Genomic DNA, 16,701 nt, shown 5'->3' on the forward strand with positions numbered 1-16,701 from the left:
CTTTCATAAATCAAAGAATGGCTTTCGCAGAATACATTTTACAGCACAGTCTTTTATAAATAATGTATCATATTTTAATGCTCAGGTGACATGGTAGTAGATTGTGTTCAGAATTACATTAATTCTTAGTAATGCCCTTGGGTCCTATAATTTGGTCAATAATTTTTTTTGATTGCTATTTCACATAAATGTAATTTATTTATCTCTTGGTTGCTTTCTTAAAGTTCCATTTGTTATAAATATTGAATTTTTCAAAATATAGTCGCATTTTTCTTCTAATTTGTGGTAGCTTTAAAAATATACACCTCCCTCGATACAGCATATACTGTAAAGGGTTTAAATTGTCATGAATAGTTTTTTTTAGAACCATTAGACCAGATCTCTATTTATTTCTAATATTCCAAGGGTGATGCACTACAATGACCTATTCCAACTTGAGCACTGACCTTTCCTCCCAATTTGTTAAGAGCCTCTCGATTTTTGCCGTGAATATGCCCTTTGATGAAGCACAAGCATTAATGAAAGGCTGGAGCGATTGGGCTTGTATACACTGGAATTTAGAAGGATGAGGGGGGATCTTATTGAAACATATAAGATAATTAGGGGATTGGACACATTAGAGGCAGGAAACATGTTCCCAATGTTGGGGGAGTCCAGAACAAGGGGCCACAGTTTAACAATAAGGGGTAGGCCATTTAGAACGGAGATGAGGAAGAACTTTTTCAGTCAGAGAGTGGTGAAGGTGTGGAATTCTCTGCCTCAGAAGGCAGTGGAGGCCAGTTCGTTGGATGCTTTCAAGAGAGAGCTGGATAGAGCTCTTAATGATAGCGGAGTGAGGGGGTATGGGGAGAAGGCAGGAACGGGGTACTGATTGAGAGTGATCAGCCATGATCGCATTGAATGGCGGTGCTGGCTCGAAGGGCTGAATGGCCTACTCCTGCACCTATTGTCTATTGTCTATTGTCTATTGTCTAATATTACTCGATGTTGTTGTTCATACTGTGCTATTAGGAAGACCTCACCCAGCATGAATAGTTTTGCATCAGAGCAGTATCGGCACCAGCAACCATTGTATGAAGCACCTTGGATGTAACAAAACATCTCGAGATGTTCTGCATGTTTGAATATCAAACTGAATCTGACATTGATTCACTCGAGGGAAATATCACAGAGATGACCAAAAACTGCATCAACCTGGCAGGGTTTGAAGGAGAAGAAAAATACAAAATTGTAGGAAGGCTAATACACAAAATGGTAGTAACAGTACAACACAGGCCCACAAATCTGTGTAGTTCAAAACACAAAGTGCTGGAGGAACTCACAGACAGCTAGATTGTAATCATGTTTTAGTTTAGTTTGGAGATACAGCTCGGAAACAGGCCCTTCGGCCCACTGAGTCCACCCTGACCAGCGATCTCCTTACACGAGCCCTATCCTACACACTAGGGACAATTTACAGTTTTTACCAAAGCCAATTAACCTACAAACCTGTACATCTCTGGACTGTGGGAGGAAACCGGAGCACCTGGAGAGAACCCACGCAGTAATGGGGAGAATGTATAAACTCCGTACAGACAGTCTGTAGTCAGGATCGAACCCAGCTCTCTGGCGCGATAAGACAACAACTCTACAGCTACGCCACCATGCCACCACTAAAAGAGCTTTTAACTGTACCTCGGTACACATGACACTAAACTAAACTAAACATCCGTGGAGGGAATCAACAGATGACCTTCGTGCTCGGGATCCTTCAGCCTGATTGCAATAAAGGGGCAGAAAGATAGGCAGGAGAGGTGGAGGCAGGACAATGCCTGCCAAGTGATAGGTGGATACGCGAGGGTGGTCACACAAACCCTCTTAAACCCTTATTGTCATAGAATCAGTCAGCACAGAAACAGGTCCTTTAGACCCACTTCCCCATGCTGACCAATATGTCCCATACACTAGTCCCACCTCCCTGCCTTTGGCCCATATCCATCTAAACCTGTCATATTCATGTATCTATCTAAATGCCTCTTAAACTTTGCAATGACCTCCTCTGGCAGCTTGCTCCATTCACCCACTGCCCTTTATGTAAAAATCTTACCCTTTGAGTTCCTTCTTCAGCTTATTACATGAACATTCCAATACTACCTCCCTGCTGGTTTATCTAGATTTAGCCTAGTGTATATCTGCTCACTGCCAGTTTACTAAATATGGGAGCACTTCCGTGTCCCAACCACTCTCCGGGCTCTCCCCCCTATTGTATTCATGGAGGATTATCTTACATTTATGTCTTTTGGTTCAAATCTCCAAAGAAAATGTAAACATTTACACAAACAAACATGTGTGTGATCTTCAGGACTTGTCAGCCACCTCTTACCCTCACAACAGAAACATGGTGTGTCATTCACTTGCGATACATAACTTTACCTTTGTAAATCCTACATGCGCCTTGCCATTCACTCCCGCGTCTATCATGTAACAAAGAGATGAGACTGTGGTCTAAACAAAGGCTTTTTTTCCTGTGTTGTAACGGTATCTATTCAGTCATGAATTTGAGCAATTTATTTGCCACATACCCTTATGTATCTGCATCATTATTATTTGCAGATAGACATAAAGTGCTGGAGTAACTGACTGGGTCAGGCAGCATCTCTGAAGAAAAAACTTGGGTGACTTTTCAGGTTCGGACCCCATGGTAGGCAGGATATAGAGGCTATGGAGGGGGTGCAGAAGAGGTTTATCAGATTGTTAGAGATAATCAGACCCTCCTTCAGTCGGAAGATGGGTCCCGACCCGAAATGTCACCCATTCTTTTTCTCCAGAGATGTTGCCTGACCCGCTGTTACTCCAGCACTTTGTGTCAATCTTTGGTATAAACCAGCGTCTGCAGTTCTTTGTTTCTTCATTATTATTTACAATGCTTGTGCCCTCAGATCCTTTGCTCTGCTGAGCCAATTAGATACATTTGCCAAGATGAATGTGTCCTCATTACATTTTCTATCAAAATCTACCAACTCATACTTATTGTTCGCCAAGTACAGCTCCCCCGACAGGATTAATTCTGTTTTCCAAAATATCCACGCTTTATATTACCAAAACCTCCACTTTGACATCATCTTCAAATAAGGAAACTGGGTCTGATTTCTGAGTCTTAATAATTTACAGTATCAAAATAGCAAACAACTGTAGTGCATTGTGAGAACAAACTAAATAGCTCCTCTTAATTCCTGGTACAGGTCCACCACTGATTTTCCGGCACTTCCTTTAATCTGGATAAATTTACGAGAGGGAATTTACATGAAATTCCCCTCCTCATCGGGACTTCCCTGGCCAATCGGCGGGTCGAATTTGCCCCCTGTGGACGGGGCTCTGGAACACCGGCTCTGGAATACCGGGAGCAGGCAGATCCCTTAGCCGCCTACCAAGGCTGACTTTGTGGGCCGGTATCACGGCTCCTCGGCGGCCCGTTCCCATACCATTGGACTCCACTCGGAGGCCATGGCCTCTGTTGGTCCAGCAACATGGATAATCCAGTAAGGCTCTGGAACCAAGGGTGCCGGAAAATCGGTGGGTGGACCTGTACCTATTCTGCAGTCAGCTTGCTGTCCACTTGATTATTTGTCCCCAACTCCATGTCGCCTGACCTTAGCCACAAGTTTATTATTTCCAAAACCCTTTTGAAAAATCAAATAAATTACCATATTACCCTTTCTGGGAGAATTCAATAAGGTTAGTCAGGTCTGACCTCTTTTGAAATCTTTGCTGAATAGTCTTTATTATATTTTCAGCTTCTAGACATTCTTCTATTGTGCCTTTGAGATGGAATTTTGTTATCTTCTCTACTACCAACATTAAGCTAATTGGTCTAGAGTTCCCTAGACTTTTTCAATCTACTTTCAAATATGGTAATCATATTTGATGCCAGCTAGTCCGCTGGCATGGTGCCAATTTCTAGTGATTTTTCTATGTTTAGTAATGGCTCTGCTCCCTCTCCCCAAAATGCATTATGTTTCATTTAATCATGGGACGTAGACAATGATGGCAAGGCCAGTGATAATTTCTATGGCCGATTGCCCTTCAAGAAGTGGTGGGAACCATATTCCTTGAACTGCTGCAGTCCTTCTGGGGAAGGCACTGCAACCGTCCTGTTAGGTTGGGGACTGTCGTATTTGGCACCAAGGAAGGAAAGATGATATTTCATATATCACTTGGGCAGCCTACAACACAGCGATATGAACGTTGATTTCTCTAATTTCAAGTAACTCCTGCATTCTCCGTCCCTCACCTCGCCCGCCCTAGTCTTCCTGCCAATTTCCACTGTTCGCACACTTGGATCCCTCTTGTTATCACGCCTTCGCCAGTCAATAATGGGCCATTGTGGGCTCCATCCTTCCTGAGGTACGTTCTCCCTGTGACCGCATGGGTTTTCCCCGGGGGCTCCGGTTTCCTTCCACTCTCCAAAGACGCCCAGGTTTGTAGGCTAATTGGTTTGGTAACATTGCAAATTGTCCCCAGTGCATGTAGGATAGTGCTAGTGTACGGGGATCGCTGGTCGGCGCAGATTCAATGGGCGAAAATGGCCTGTTTCTGCGCTGTTTCTCTGAACTAAAACTAAACTAAATCTGTGGATATTGAAGGGTCCAGACACCTATCCATGTCCTGCAAAGATGCTGCCTGACCCACTGAGGTTACTCCAGCACCTGGTGTTTTTTTTCTGTGGATGGACAGTTGAATAGAAGTAGAGGTGTGCACAGATATGAGTAAACGAGGAGTGTAAGAAAATAACTGCTGATGCTGGTGCAAATCGAAGGTATTTATTTCACAAGATGCTGGAGTAACTCAGCAGGTCAGGCAGCATCTCAGGCGAGAAGGAATGGGTGATGTTTCGGGTCGAGACCCTTCTTCAGACTGATGTCAGGGGGGCAGGACAAAGGAAGTATATAGGTGGAGACAGGAAGATAGAGGGAGAACTGGGAAGGGGAGGGAAAGAGAGGGACAGAGGAACTATCTAAAGTTGGAGAAGTCAATGTTCATACCGCTGGGCTGCAAGCTGCCCAAGTGAAATATAAGGTGCTGTTCCTCCAATTTCCAGTGGGCCTCACTATGGCACTGGAGGAGGCCCACGACAGAAAGGTCAGACTGGGAGTGGGAGGGGGAGTTGAACTGCTCAGCCACCGGGAGATCAGGTTGGTTAAGGCGGACTGAGCGAAGGTGTTGAGCGAATCAATCGCCGAGCCTGCGTTTGGTTTCGCTGATGTAAAGAAGTTGACATCTAGAGCAGCGGATACAATAGATGAGGTTGGAGGAGGTGCAGGTGAACCTCTGTCTCACCTGGAAAGACTGTTTGGGTCCTTCGATGGAGTTGAGGGGGGAGGTAAAGGGACAGGTGTTGCATCTCCTGCGGTTGCAGGGGAAAGTGCCCGGGGATGGGGTGGCTTGGGTAGGAAGGGAAAAGTGGACCAGGGAGTTACGGAGGGAACGGTCTCTGTGGAACGCAGAAAGGGGAGGGGATGGGAAGATGTGGCCAGTGGTGGGGTCCCGTTGGAGGTGACGGAAATGTTGGAGGATGATTTGTTGGATACGCTGGCTGATGGGGTGGAAGGTAAATGAGGAGGTTACTGAGAAGGGGATAGGCAACGCTGTGGAGATTTCCTTCTGAATACCAAGTAAAATATCATCCCTGACACCTTTTATAATGCTGCCGTTTTCTCTGTCCTTACTTAAAATAATCTTACCACTTTTAATTAATTTGTATTTGTTATGGTTTTGTGGTTTTAATCCATTATCTGACAAGGAAAGTATCAACTTGGATGAGTGCTAACTCTGGGTCAGAAAGTATTGGATTTGGGACACATAATCAAGCCAGCCACATCAGTGCAGTACTGATGATGCATTGTAATGTCAAAGTAGTGTTCAGAAAACCATAAGAATTCTCTCAAATGTTCTGGCCAAACTAATTGCTCAAATGATATCTAAAATAGAACAACAGTCCTATATCCACCATTGACTCCAGCTACACTTCACACTGCCTCGGAAAAGCAGCCAACATAATCAAGGATTTGGCCTACCCCGGTCATTTCTCCTTCTCCCTGCTCCCATTTGGCAGAAGATACAGAAGCTTGAAAGGACATAACTCCAGACTCAGGAACAGCTTATTCCCCTCTGTTATCAAGCTTCTGAACAGTCCTTCCATAAGCTAGGGTACTGTCCAATTCACCTCTACCCCATTGCGGACATAGGACTCTGTCTACGGACCTGATGAGCTACAAAGCTGAGAACTATATTCTGCACTCTGTATCTTCCCCTTTGCACATGAGTCTGGCTTGATTGTATTTATGTATAATATTATTTGATCAGATTAGAGAGCATATAAAACAAATCTTTTCACCGTACCTGGGTTCACGTGACCTTAACCTAGTTTAGTTTAGTTTTGAGTACAGCATGAAAACAGGCCCTTTGGCCCACTGAGTCTGAACTGACCAGCAATTACCCATACACTAGTTCTATCCTGCACCCTTGGGACAATTTACAGAAGCCAATTAACCTACAAACCCGCACACCTTTGGAGTGTGTGAAGAAAGGGGAGCACCTGGAGAAAACCCACGTGGTCACGGGGAGAACGTACAAACTCCACACAGTCAGCACCTGTAATCAGGATTGAACCCGGGTCTCTGGCATTGTAAGGCAGCTGCTGTTAACCACGTTATCCAAAGTGGTCTGCTCGTGAAAATCTCAGGAAGGACCAGAAGGACCAGCCCAAGACATGCAAACTCCGCAGAGATGCACCTGCAGTCAGGATAAAGCCCTGATCTCTGGCGCTGTAAGGTAGCAACTCTACCGGCGCGCCACTCTACCGCCCTAATGATTTTTGGGCAGCTTTGATGTTGACCAACAATAGTGACTGCACAATTCATTGGTCACAAAACACTTTATGTTTTGGTTAGTTTAGAGATACAGGCCCTTCGGCCCACTGAATCCGTGACGACCAGCGATCCCCGAACACTAGCACTTTCCTACACACACCAGGGACAATTTACAATTTTACCGAAGTCAATTAGCCTAAAACCTGTACGTCTTTGGAGTGTGGGAGGAAACCGGGGCACTCGGAGAGAACCCACGCAGGACACAGGGAGAACGTACAAACTCTGTACAGACAGCACCTGTAGTCAGGATCAAACCTGGGTCTCTGGTGCTGTAAGGCAGGAGCTCTACCACTGCATCACCATGCCACCCAAAGGTTCTGCCAAGGAAATGGAAGGCCCCAATAATAAGTGCACACTCTTTTTTTTTTAACCTGTATAATTAGGTCACAGACACTGCTCAGAATGCAAGCTGGAAATTTCAGGACCAAACTGTGGCAGTTACTTCACATTAGCTGTAACTTGGCACTGTGTGCAATTTATTTGCATTTGTGGCCTTGTGAGTTCTGCAGGATTTGCAGCCAAGATCTGCTGTTTGGGAAAATGGATCCTGCATTGAGTGCCAGGAGGTGAAGAATGTCTAGATGCTGTAACTGTTTGTTGAATAATTATTTAACACTGAACATTTGCTTTACACATAAACATTCATTATGGTCAATCTTAAATAACTGTTACCGCATTGCGTGGCCTCTCAGTTGACTGTTCTCCAAGACAGGGGAGAAATTAATTGCCTGGAAGCCAGGAGAAACTAACATGGGCACAGAGGTAGAGGGGCTATGTTGCAAACAAATATGGACAAAGAAGAGAAAAACATATCTTGCTCAGTAATATTTGGATTCTTGCCAACAGAAGCCGAGAGCCTTGGAACACGAAAAGTCCCACTGATCTTACTCGCAATTTCTCTTGTTCCTATTGCTGTCATCCAGCACAGTATTTCTCATTAAAGTTAAATTAAATTAAATTGTGAAATTGCTGCAATGGGCATGTGTGAGTACATGCACAGATGGCTTAAATTTAAAAAAAAATAATTATTGTGTGAACAGCTTCAGGAGAGAATGGAGGAAAGCGTGGCATGCAGTCAGGAGATGGAATTGGTGAAGTGCCAGCAGATTATATTTAATGGAGCTGTCCGGTGGACAAATGGGGTCCGACAGCGGTGGTTTATCTAACCGGTGGGCCTGGGACATGCCTTAAACAAGTTATCACTCAAACCTTATACAAAGGCATGAGAAATGGTGCTGCTGCAAGCTCACACAGTAAGAAATACCGATTAGTGAAAAATCTGGATAGGGTGGATGTGGAGAGGATGTTTCCACGAGTGGTTGAGTCCAGGACCAGAGGGTACAGCCTCAGAATAAAGGGACGTACCTTTCAAAAGGAGCTGAGGAGGAATTTCTTTAATCAGAGGGTGGTGAATCTGTGGAATTCATTGCCACCGATAGCTGTGGAGGTCGTCAATGGATATTTTTAGGACAGAGATTGACAGATTCTTGATTAGTAAGGGTGTCAGGTGTTATGGGGAGAAGGCAGGAGAATGTGGTTGACAGGGAAAGATAGGTCAGCCATGACTGAATGGCAGAGTGGACTTGATGGGCCAAATGGGCTAATTCTGCTCCTAGAACTTATGAAATACCCCAACACGCAGAACTATTTCAGACAGAATTCCGAATTGTTGGACTCAAGAGTATTTTCCATCCTTGAGAGAAATAATTGGGCAGAGGGGTTATCTGAAATCGGAAAGGTCGACACAGATAATTAGCGAGGAGCGTTCAGGTTGGATTTCCCACAACCGTGCTGCCCGCACAAATGAAAAGGGGTGGGTGGCGGCAGGTGGTTGAATGCCGATGAACATCAGTAATCCTTCTGCCACAGCTGTAATCACCGATCATGCAGGCTGGGAGAACAGGCAGCTCTGGGCCAGAATGTGAAACAAATTATCAAAGAAAGTTACATTCACCAAGGGTTTATCTGAATTAACAACCTCACGGATAGACGACGTTTCAGGTCAGCACCCTTCTTCAGTCAATCCTCGGTTTGTGTGACCTTTGTTTACACAAACATTTTTATGGAATGTGCTGCCAATCAATCAATCAATCAATCAATCAATCAATTTCAATCAATTTCAATCAATCAATCAATTTCAATCAATCAATCAATCAATCAATCAATCAATCAATCAACCTATCTACCTATCTATCTCTAAAACTCTGTCCGTGTGTATGTGTGTTTGTGCACACCATAACTTTGGTGCTTTGCACAGCGCGGTACACCATAGCGCCACAATATTTGCACCACGTTAATCACCATTATCCTGGGCATAATCTCTAACAACTCTCATTCAAATTGAACCTACATATTTAAAGCTACAGACATTTTAAAGTTTAAAAATTCACTTTCTAACCCATTTCCTGAAACTCCTCAGTGTATGGCGTCACAATGCTCCATGTTCGACTTCATTTGCTCCTCACTTGCCCAAACAAGATGGCCGCCGGCAGCGCCGCTGCCTGTCCAGCCTCAGTCGTTCCCTCGCCCCTCTCCCCTGCCTCTCCCCGCTCGCCTCTCACCTCTCCCCTCGTCTGGCCCCACCCCGGCAGAGGCTCGCACGTCGGCAGTCAGCGTTGAACGTACGGGCACTGGTAAGTGCCTTTCGCAGCCAACAGAGGGGAGTGGGCGTGCGGCTGAGGGGGTCGGGGAGAGTGGGGGTGGGGGGAGGGGAGAGTGGAGGTGGGGGGTCGGGGAGAGTGGGGGTGGGGGAGGAGGGGGCAGTGGGGGTGGGGGAACAGTGGGGGTGGGGGGGAAGGGGGACAGTGGGGGACAGGAGAGAGTGGGGTAGGGAGGAGGGGAGAGTGGGGGTAGAGGGGGGGAGGTGGGGGTCAGGAGAGGGGGGAATAGGGGTGGGGAAGGGGGAATGGGGGTGGAGGCAGGGCTGGGGGACTGGAGGTGGGGGCAGGGGAGGGACAAGTGGGGGTGGGGTAGGGGGGATGGAGTGGGTCAGTGGGGGGAGGAGGGGGGATAAGGGGGATTGAGTGGGGGGGGGGGTTGAGGGTGCTACACCAATACAGGAGAGGCTTTGAGTCCAGGGCTCACTCAGTGATGACACCCTCTCCCCTTCCCTGTCCCCCCTCTACGAGGAATGGGCCCAATGGGTCCACTTGGTCCAGTAAGATATAAATATAAATATTATACACATATACCCATACATAATTCTTGAAAAAATATATATTTATATTTATATCTATCTACTATATATGTTTATATATCTGTATCTATAAATATATATATCTATATTAATATCTATATATAAAAATATACCCCTCTCTCAAAATACATCTATATATAAACTATCTATCTGGAAATACACCTCTCTAATAAATAAACTCAGTGGACCGAAGAGCGCGTTTCCATGCTGTATCTTTAAAACTAAAAGACACCTGTAAAACTCCCTGGCACAGCGAAGGGGTGCTACAATAATGAAAAGCACATTTTGCTCTGGGAGGTTTTCCCAATTGTCTGCTGTAACACTAATGAAAAATTATTGAGAACTTCCGCCACAAACCTATCATTCCGGTAATGTCGCAGCAGCTAAATGGAGCAATATCCAAAAGATCAACAGGCTTGAATTACTGCATAATAGTTTCCACCAAAATCAAACATTGCAATGAAGATCAAGAGGTATTTAATCAAAGCCAAGTCTATTAGGAAGCATTGAAATAACTGGAACTCTATTTCTGTAAGCCTTTTGGACATTTTCTTGATTTGATAACCTGTAAAATTAATAGAGTGAAACATCTGCATTTCTCCCTGTTGGATTATTCCATGCTCACAGTGATTCCCTTACCGTCACTTGACTTCTCAGAGTAATCTTGATCTGGTACAGAAGTATCAGTGATCAGGTCAAGGTCCTGTGGTGTTGCAGTTACCCAGCCTGTCAATCCGTTGTCACCATCAGAGGAGTACTCCAGATCACACTCTGTCTCAAAATCACAGTAGAATTCTGAAATGACAAAAAGAACATACATTGCTAATGGAGAAATAGCACGGCACGGAGGGATTTTCAGAGTCTGAAGCTAATCAGCAAAGCCGTTAGCAGTGGCTTTTACAGACATTCAGATGACACAAAAAACTAACATAACCAAGAGATGTTTTATTCAGGTGTTATGGCCTGGTTGAAGTGTAGGCAGTATTGGATGTGAATAATAATTGTTTTTTTTAAGAGTTGCCATAGAGAAACGAGTAATCTCACAGAGATATAGAATTATAGCTTTTACAGTGGGTGGCAGAGTGGTAGAGTTGCTGCCTCACAGCACCAGGGACCCAGGTTCAATCCTGACTATGGGTGCTGTCTGTAGGGAGATTGTACGTTCTCCCTGCGATCGCATTGCTTTTCTCCAGGTGCTCTCACATTCCAAAGATGTGAGAGTTTGTAGGTTAATTGGCTTCTGTAAATTGCCGCTAATGCATAGGATGCAAAACTGGGATGGCGGGGTCAAGGAGGGGGCGGGAGTCGAGGAGAGGGCGGGGGGTCGAGGAGGGGGCGGGGGTCGAGGTGGGGGCAGGGGTCGAGGAGGGGGCGGGGTGGAGGAGGGGCGCGGGGGGTGGAGGAGGGAGGCGGGGGGTGGAGGAGGGGGGCAGGGGGGTGGAGGAGGGGGAGCGGGGGGTCGAGGAGGGGGGCGGAGGGTCGAGGAGGAGGGGAGGGTTCGAGGAGGAGGGGGGGGTCGAGGAGGAGGCGGAGGTCGAGGAGGGGGCGGGGGTCGAGGAGGGGGCGTGGGTCGAGGAGGGGGCGGGGGTCGAGGGGGGTGCGAGGGTCGAGGGGGGGCGGGGGGTCGAAGAAGGGGCGGGGGGGTCGAGGAGGGGGCGGGGGGTCGAGGAGGGGGCGGGGGTCGAGGAGGGGGTCGAGGAGGGGGCGGGGGGTCGAGGAGGGGGCGGGGGTCGAGGAGGGGGCGGCGGTCGAGGAGGGGGCGGGGGTCGAGGAGGGGGGCGGGGAGTCGAGGAGGAGGCGGCGGTCGAGGAGGAGGCAGGGGTCGAGGAGGGGGGCGGGGAGTCGAGGAGGGGGCGGGGAGTCGAGGAGAGGGCGAGGGTCGAGGAGGGGGCAGGGGTCGAGGAGGGGGCGGGAGTCGAGGAGGGGGCGGAGGTCGAGGAGGGGGCGGGGTCGAGGAGGGGGCGGGGGTCGAGGAGGGGGCAGGGAGTCGAGGAGGGGGCAGGGAGTCGAGGAGGGGGCAGGGAGTCGAGGAGGGGGTGGGGGGTCGAGGAGGGGTGGAGTCGAGGAGGGGGTGGGGGGTCGAGGAGGGGTGGAGTCGAGGAGAAGGGGTGGGAGTCGAGGAGAGGGCGGGGGGGTCGAGGAGGGGGGCGGGGGTCAAGGAGGGGGCGGCGGTCGAACAGGGGGTGGGGGTTGTGGAGGGGCCAGCAGAGGGTGCCAGGGGTCAGTCAAGGACGCACCGCCGAGAACAAAGGGGAACCCAGCGTTGGGGTCGCCGGTGAGAGAACAAAGAGGGACATCATTCATGCATTCGCATGGAACCGGTGATCATTGTCCGGCATGATCTCGATGGGCCAAAAGGCCTGTTTCCATGCTGTATCTCTAAACTAAACTGTGACGTATTTTTTCACTTGTTTGGTCCTCGTTGAAGAGAATGCAATATTGGACGTGACTAATTTTTATTTGTTTTAAAGAATTGTCATAGAGTAATGTCAGTAATCTCACAGAAATATAGAATTGTAGCTTTCACTTAACTAAAATGCTCCAATCCAACTTCTTTCCTCTAACACGGAGACCAGAAAGCACACAGCTCTGGTTTAAACTGTGTCTTTGCAAAGTTGTAACATGACACTGTGGCGCAGCTGGTAGAGCTGCTGCCTCACAGCACCAGAGACCCGGGATCTCTCTATGTGGAGTTTGCACGTTCTCTCCGTGACCGCGTGGATTTCCTCATGGTGCTATGGTTTCGTTCTACACCCCAAAAGCAACAGGTTTGTAGGTTAATTGGTCTCTGTAAAATTGCCCTTTATTGTGTTGGGAGTGGATGAGATGGTGAGATAACATAGAATAGTGTGAACTGGTGTGAATTTATGAGCTGCAGGGCTGTTTCAATGGTATGTTATTGTCACATGTGCCTGGGTACAAAAAATCCTTTTCTGCATACAGTTCATTAAAAATCTCTACATTCGGCATAATCATATTTAAGTACAAGTGTGTAAGAATAGTAGATTACGCGAGACTCCACATTTCTGTGATATCACGTGCCCTTCAAATTCAAAGTTGTTAAAAAGGTAGAATCTTAACTTGGCCATGAAGGCCATTGTCCTGGCGGCAGCACTGGGTTGGAGTTGTAGTTGTCGGCCTGGCCAGGCAATGTTGTCAATGTCCTCCACCACTGCTGCAAAGCTCCATGCCGCTGGAAAAGGCCACATACCCAGCCTCTTGGAGCAGAGCCCGATCCAATCAAGCCCCAGGCTGCTGCGGGGCCTTCATGTTGCATCTCTAAATTAAATTAAATTAAACTAAATGCCCCAACTCTGATATTCCATACCTCAACCCATGAAGACAAGGATTCACCCTTCGTCACCCTTCCAACCTGTGTTACTACTGCCAGTGAATTACACCCTTCAATCCCAATGCTCCTCTCCTCACTGTCATTCCTTAGTGCCCTTCCATTTCCTGCATATGTCCAATCCATATTTCACTTACCAAGATGACTCAATTAGACTCAGTTTAGTTTATTGTTGCATGTAGGTACAGTGGAAACTTTTGTTGCATGCTATCCAGTCAGCAGAAAGACAATAAGCTTGCGTGAACATGAATAAGCATGACAATACAAGAATAAGCTTGCATTTGTTGGAATTAAATTTTAGTCAAGTCTGAAGAAGGGTCTCGACCTGAAACATCACCCATTCCTTCTTGCCAGACATTCTGCCTGACCCGCTGAGTTACTCCAGCATTTGTGTCCATCTTCGGTGTAAACCAGCATCTGCAGTTCCTTCCTACACATTTAATTTAGTTCAGTTTACATGATTGACTCGTGTACAGAGATACAGTGAACAGTTTTTTGTTTCCAGTCAGTGTAAAGACTATACATGATAATAATCGAGCCGTCCACAGTGTATAGATACACGTCCGCAGTGCACAGATACAAATTATCATTCTTGGCACAATTTTCCATCTGATCTCTAGCGTGGGCCAATCTTCTTGACTACACAGAACATCACCAATTTTCATGTTATCTGCTAACTTATTATATTCCCATCCAAGTTGTTAACATGTGTCACAAACAACAAGGGTCCCAACGGTGATTTATTCAGTACACTGTAAGTCACAATATTCTAATTGGCTACGCATGCTTCCATGTGCACCCTCTACCCTAACACCAAGCACATTTTGCATCCAATTAATCAGCCTACCTTAGATTAATAGATCATAAGTAACAGGAGCAGAATTAGGCCATTCGGCCCATCATGTCTATGCCGCCATTCAATCATGCCTGATCTATCTCTCCCTCCTAACCCCATTCGCCTGCCTTCTCCCAATAACCTCTGACACATGTACTAATCAATAATCTATCTATCTCTGCCTTAAATATATCCATTGACTTGGCCTCCACAGCCTTCTGTGGCAAAGAATTCCACAGATTCAACACCCTTTGACAAAATAAATTTCTCCTCATCTCCTTCTTAAAAGAACGTTAATTCTGAGCCGATGGCCTCTAGTCCAAGACTCTCTCACTAGTGGAAACATCCTCTCCACATCCACTCTTTCCAAGCCTTTCACTATTTTGTATGTTTCAATGAGGTCCCCCCTGACTCGCTTCCACTTTCCGGATCAGCCTACCACATGGCTCCTTGTCAAATGCCATACTGAAGTCCACATGGAGAACATAATCTGCTTTGCTGTTATCAAAGTCATTTGCTACCTCCTCAAAAACAATCAAATTAAGGAGGCAAGATTTCCCTTGCCTAAAGTGATGCTGACTTTAGATTTTAGACTTTAGAGATACAGCATGGATCAGGCTCTTCGGCCCACTGATTCCATGCAAACCATCGATCATCCTGTACACTACCACTATCCTACACACTCGGGACAATTTTCAATTTTTACCAAAGCCTATTAATCTACAAACCCGTACTTCTTTGAAGTGTGGGAGGCAACTGGAGCATCTGGGGAAAACCTACACGGTCACAGGGAGAACGTACAAACTCCGTACAAACAGCACCCATAGTTAGGATCAAACCTGTTCTCTGGCGCTGTAAGGCAGCAGCTCTACCACTGTGCCGCCCTGATGCTCTCTGATCAGTACCTGCCCTTCCAAGTGTACATAAATATGTCCCTTAGAATTTTCACCAATAAATTCCTGACTAATGATGTAAGGCTCACTGGTCTATAGTTGCCTGGCTCATCCCTGCGGCCTTCTTAAATAAAGGAACAAGATTTAGGTTTAGGCTTATGATTGTCACGTGTACTGAAGTACAGTGAAATGTTTTGTTTTGCATTCAACCCAATCAGATCAGATGATACTAAACATAAATATAATCAAGTATAATGGAGCAACGGGATGGCACAGTGGCGCAGCAGTAGAGTTGCTGCCTTACCGCGCCAGAGACCTGCGTTCGATCCTGACTAAGGATGCTGTCTCTAGGGAGTTTGTACATTCTCCCTGTGACAACGTGGGTTTCCCCCGGGAGCTTCTGGTTTCTCCCACATTCCAAACACGTACAGGACTTTTGGTTAATTGACTCGGTAAACATTGTAAAAATTGTCCCTAGTGTATAAGATACGGTGTGCAGGAGTCGCTGGTCGGTGCGGACTCGGTGGACCGAAAGGCCTGTTTCTGTGCTGTATCTCTAAACTAAACTAAACTAAACTAAAGGGGAACAGACAGCTAGATTTACAGGTGGAAAAGAATTCAGGAGTAGAATTATTATATCGGATTATGACAGTAGATCCCTCTCTGGGAATAGCACGCAAAGAGTCGCCAGGGTAACATCAGTTATCCTGACGTGCCCTATGACTAATTGTCCTCTGGACTGTGAATAATGTGAATAGGAAGAAGCAGAGGCTAGTCTGTGTCGACCTTTTGGATAAATTGCACACAGCTTATTATATTCTCCATGTCTCACATGCCTCGTCTGTATATTCTGTGGCAGGCGCTTTCTGAGGCTTGCAATTGACTGAACGCACCCATTTTTACACCGGGCACAAGGTGTACGGGGATCGCTGGGCGGCACGGACTTGGAGGGCCGAAAAGGCCTGTTTCCGGCTGTATATATATGATATGATATGATGATATGATGATGGGATGGTGAAGGATGACAGCGAGCAAAAGTGCCACACTTGTCGATGGCAACGAGTGATTGCACTGGGAGGACGAGTCGAAGAAGCTCACAAACGATCTCAGTGATACGGGAACCGTTGACGCGAGTCTGAGGAGTGTAAGATTTGAGAAGTTTTCCCTCATTCTGAAAGCAACACCAATCCAAAGAGCTGCAGTTTGGACATTTTAAACGTGAGACTGGGGCTGATAGCGGAGAAAGGCTGCGGTCAGTTTACCAAGGGATGTCACAATCCGTGGGTCCTAAGATGGCCGCAGGACTTCGTGACCAGCCACAAAAGCAAAAACCCCACAGCCCAGTCTCTAGGTTTCTGCAAAGCCACGGCCAGAACAATGGATGGGTATTGGCCATGCAGAAACCTGCGAAACCAGGTCGAAGTCCAGACACTGGGGCGCTGACATCAGCATACTCACAATGCCCCAAGCCGACTTACACAGTTAATCTCGTTAAGGGGGCACAATAGCCCATAGAAAAC

General features: G+C 46.8%; 1 protein-coding gene across 2 annotated transcripts in view; it reads right to left on the reverse strand.

The window, feature by feature from the left end:
* LOC144596574 (ALK tyrosine kinase receptor-like) overlaps positions 1-16,701 on the reverse strand; it is an 887,900-nt gene that overhangs the window by 595,615 nt on the left and 275,584 nt on the right. For both annotated transcript variants that reach the window (XM_078405054.1, XM_078405053.1), the window contains exon 4: positions 10,744-10,899. In XM_078405054.1, coding sequence (XP_078261180.1) covers positions 10,744-10,899 — 156 coding nt within the window. The remainder of the gene's footprint in view (positions 1-10,743; positions 10,900-16,701) is intronic.

This window comes from Rhinoraja longicauda, chromosome 9, assembly GCF_053455715.1.
Source record: "Rhinoraja longicauda isolate Sanriku21f chromosome 9, sRhiLon1.1, whole genome shotgun sequence".
NCBI classification, from domain to species: domain Eukaryota; kingdom Metazoa; phylum Chordata; class Chondrichthyes; order Rajiformes; family Arhynchobatidae; genus Rhinoraja; species Rhinoraja longicauda.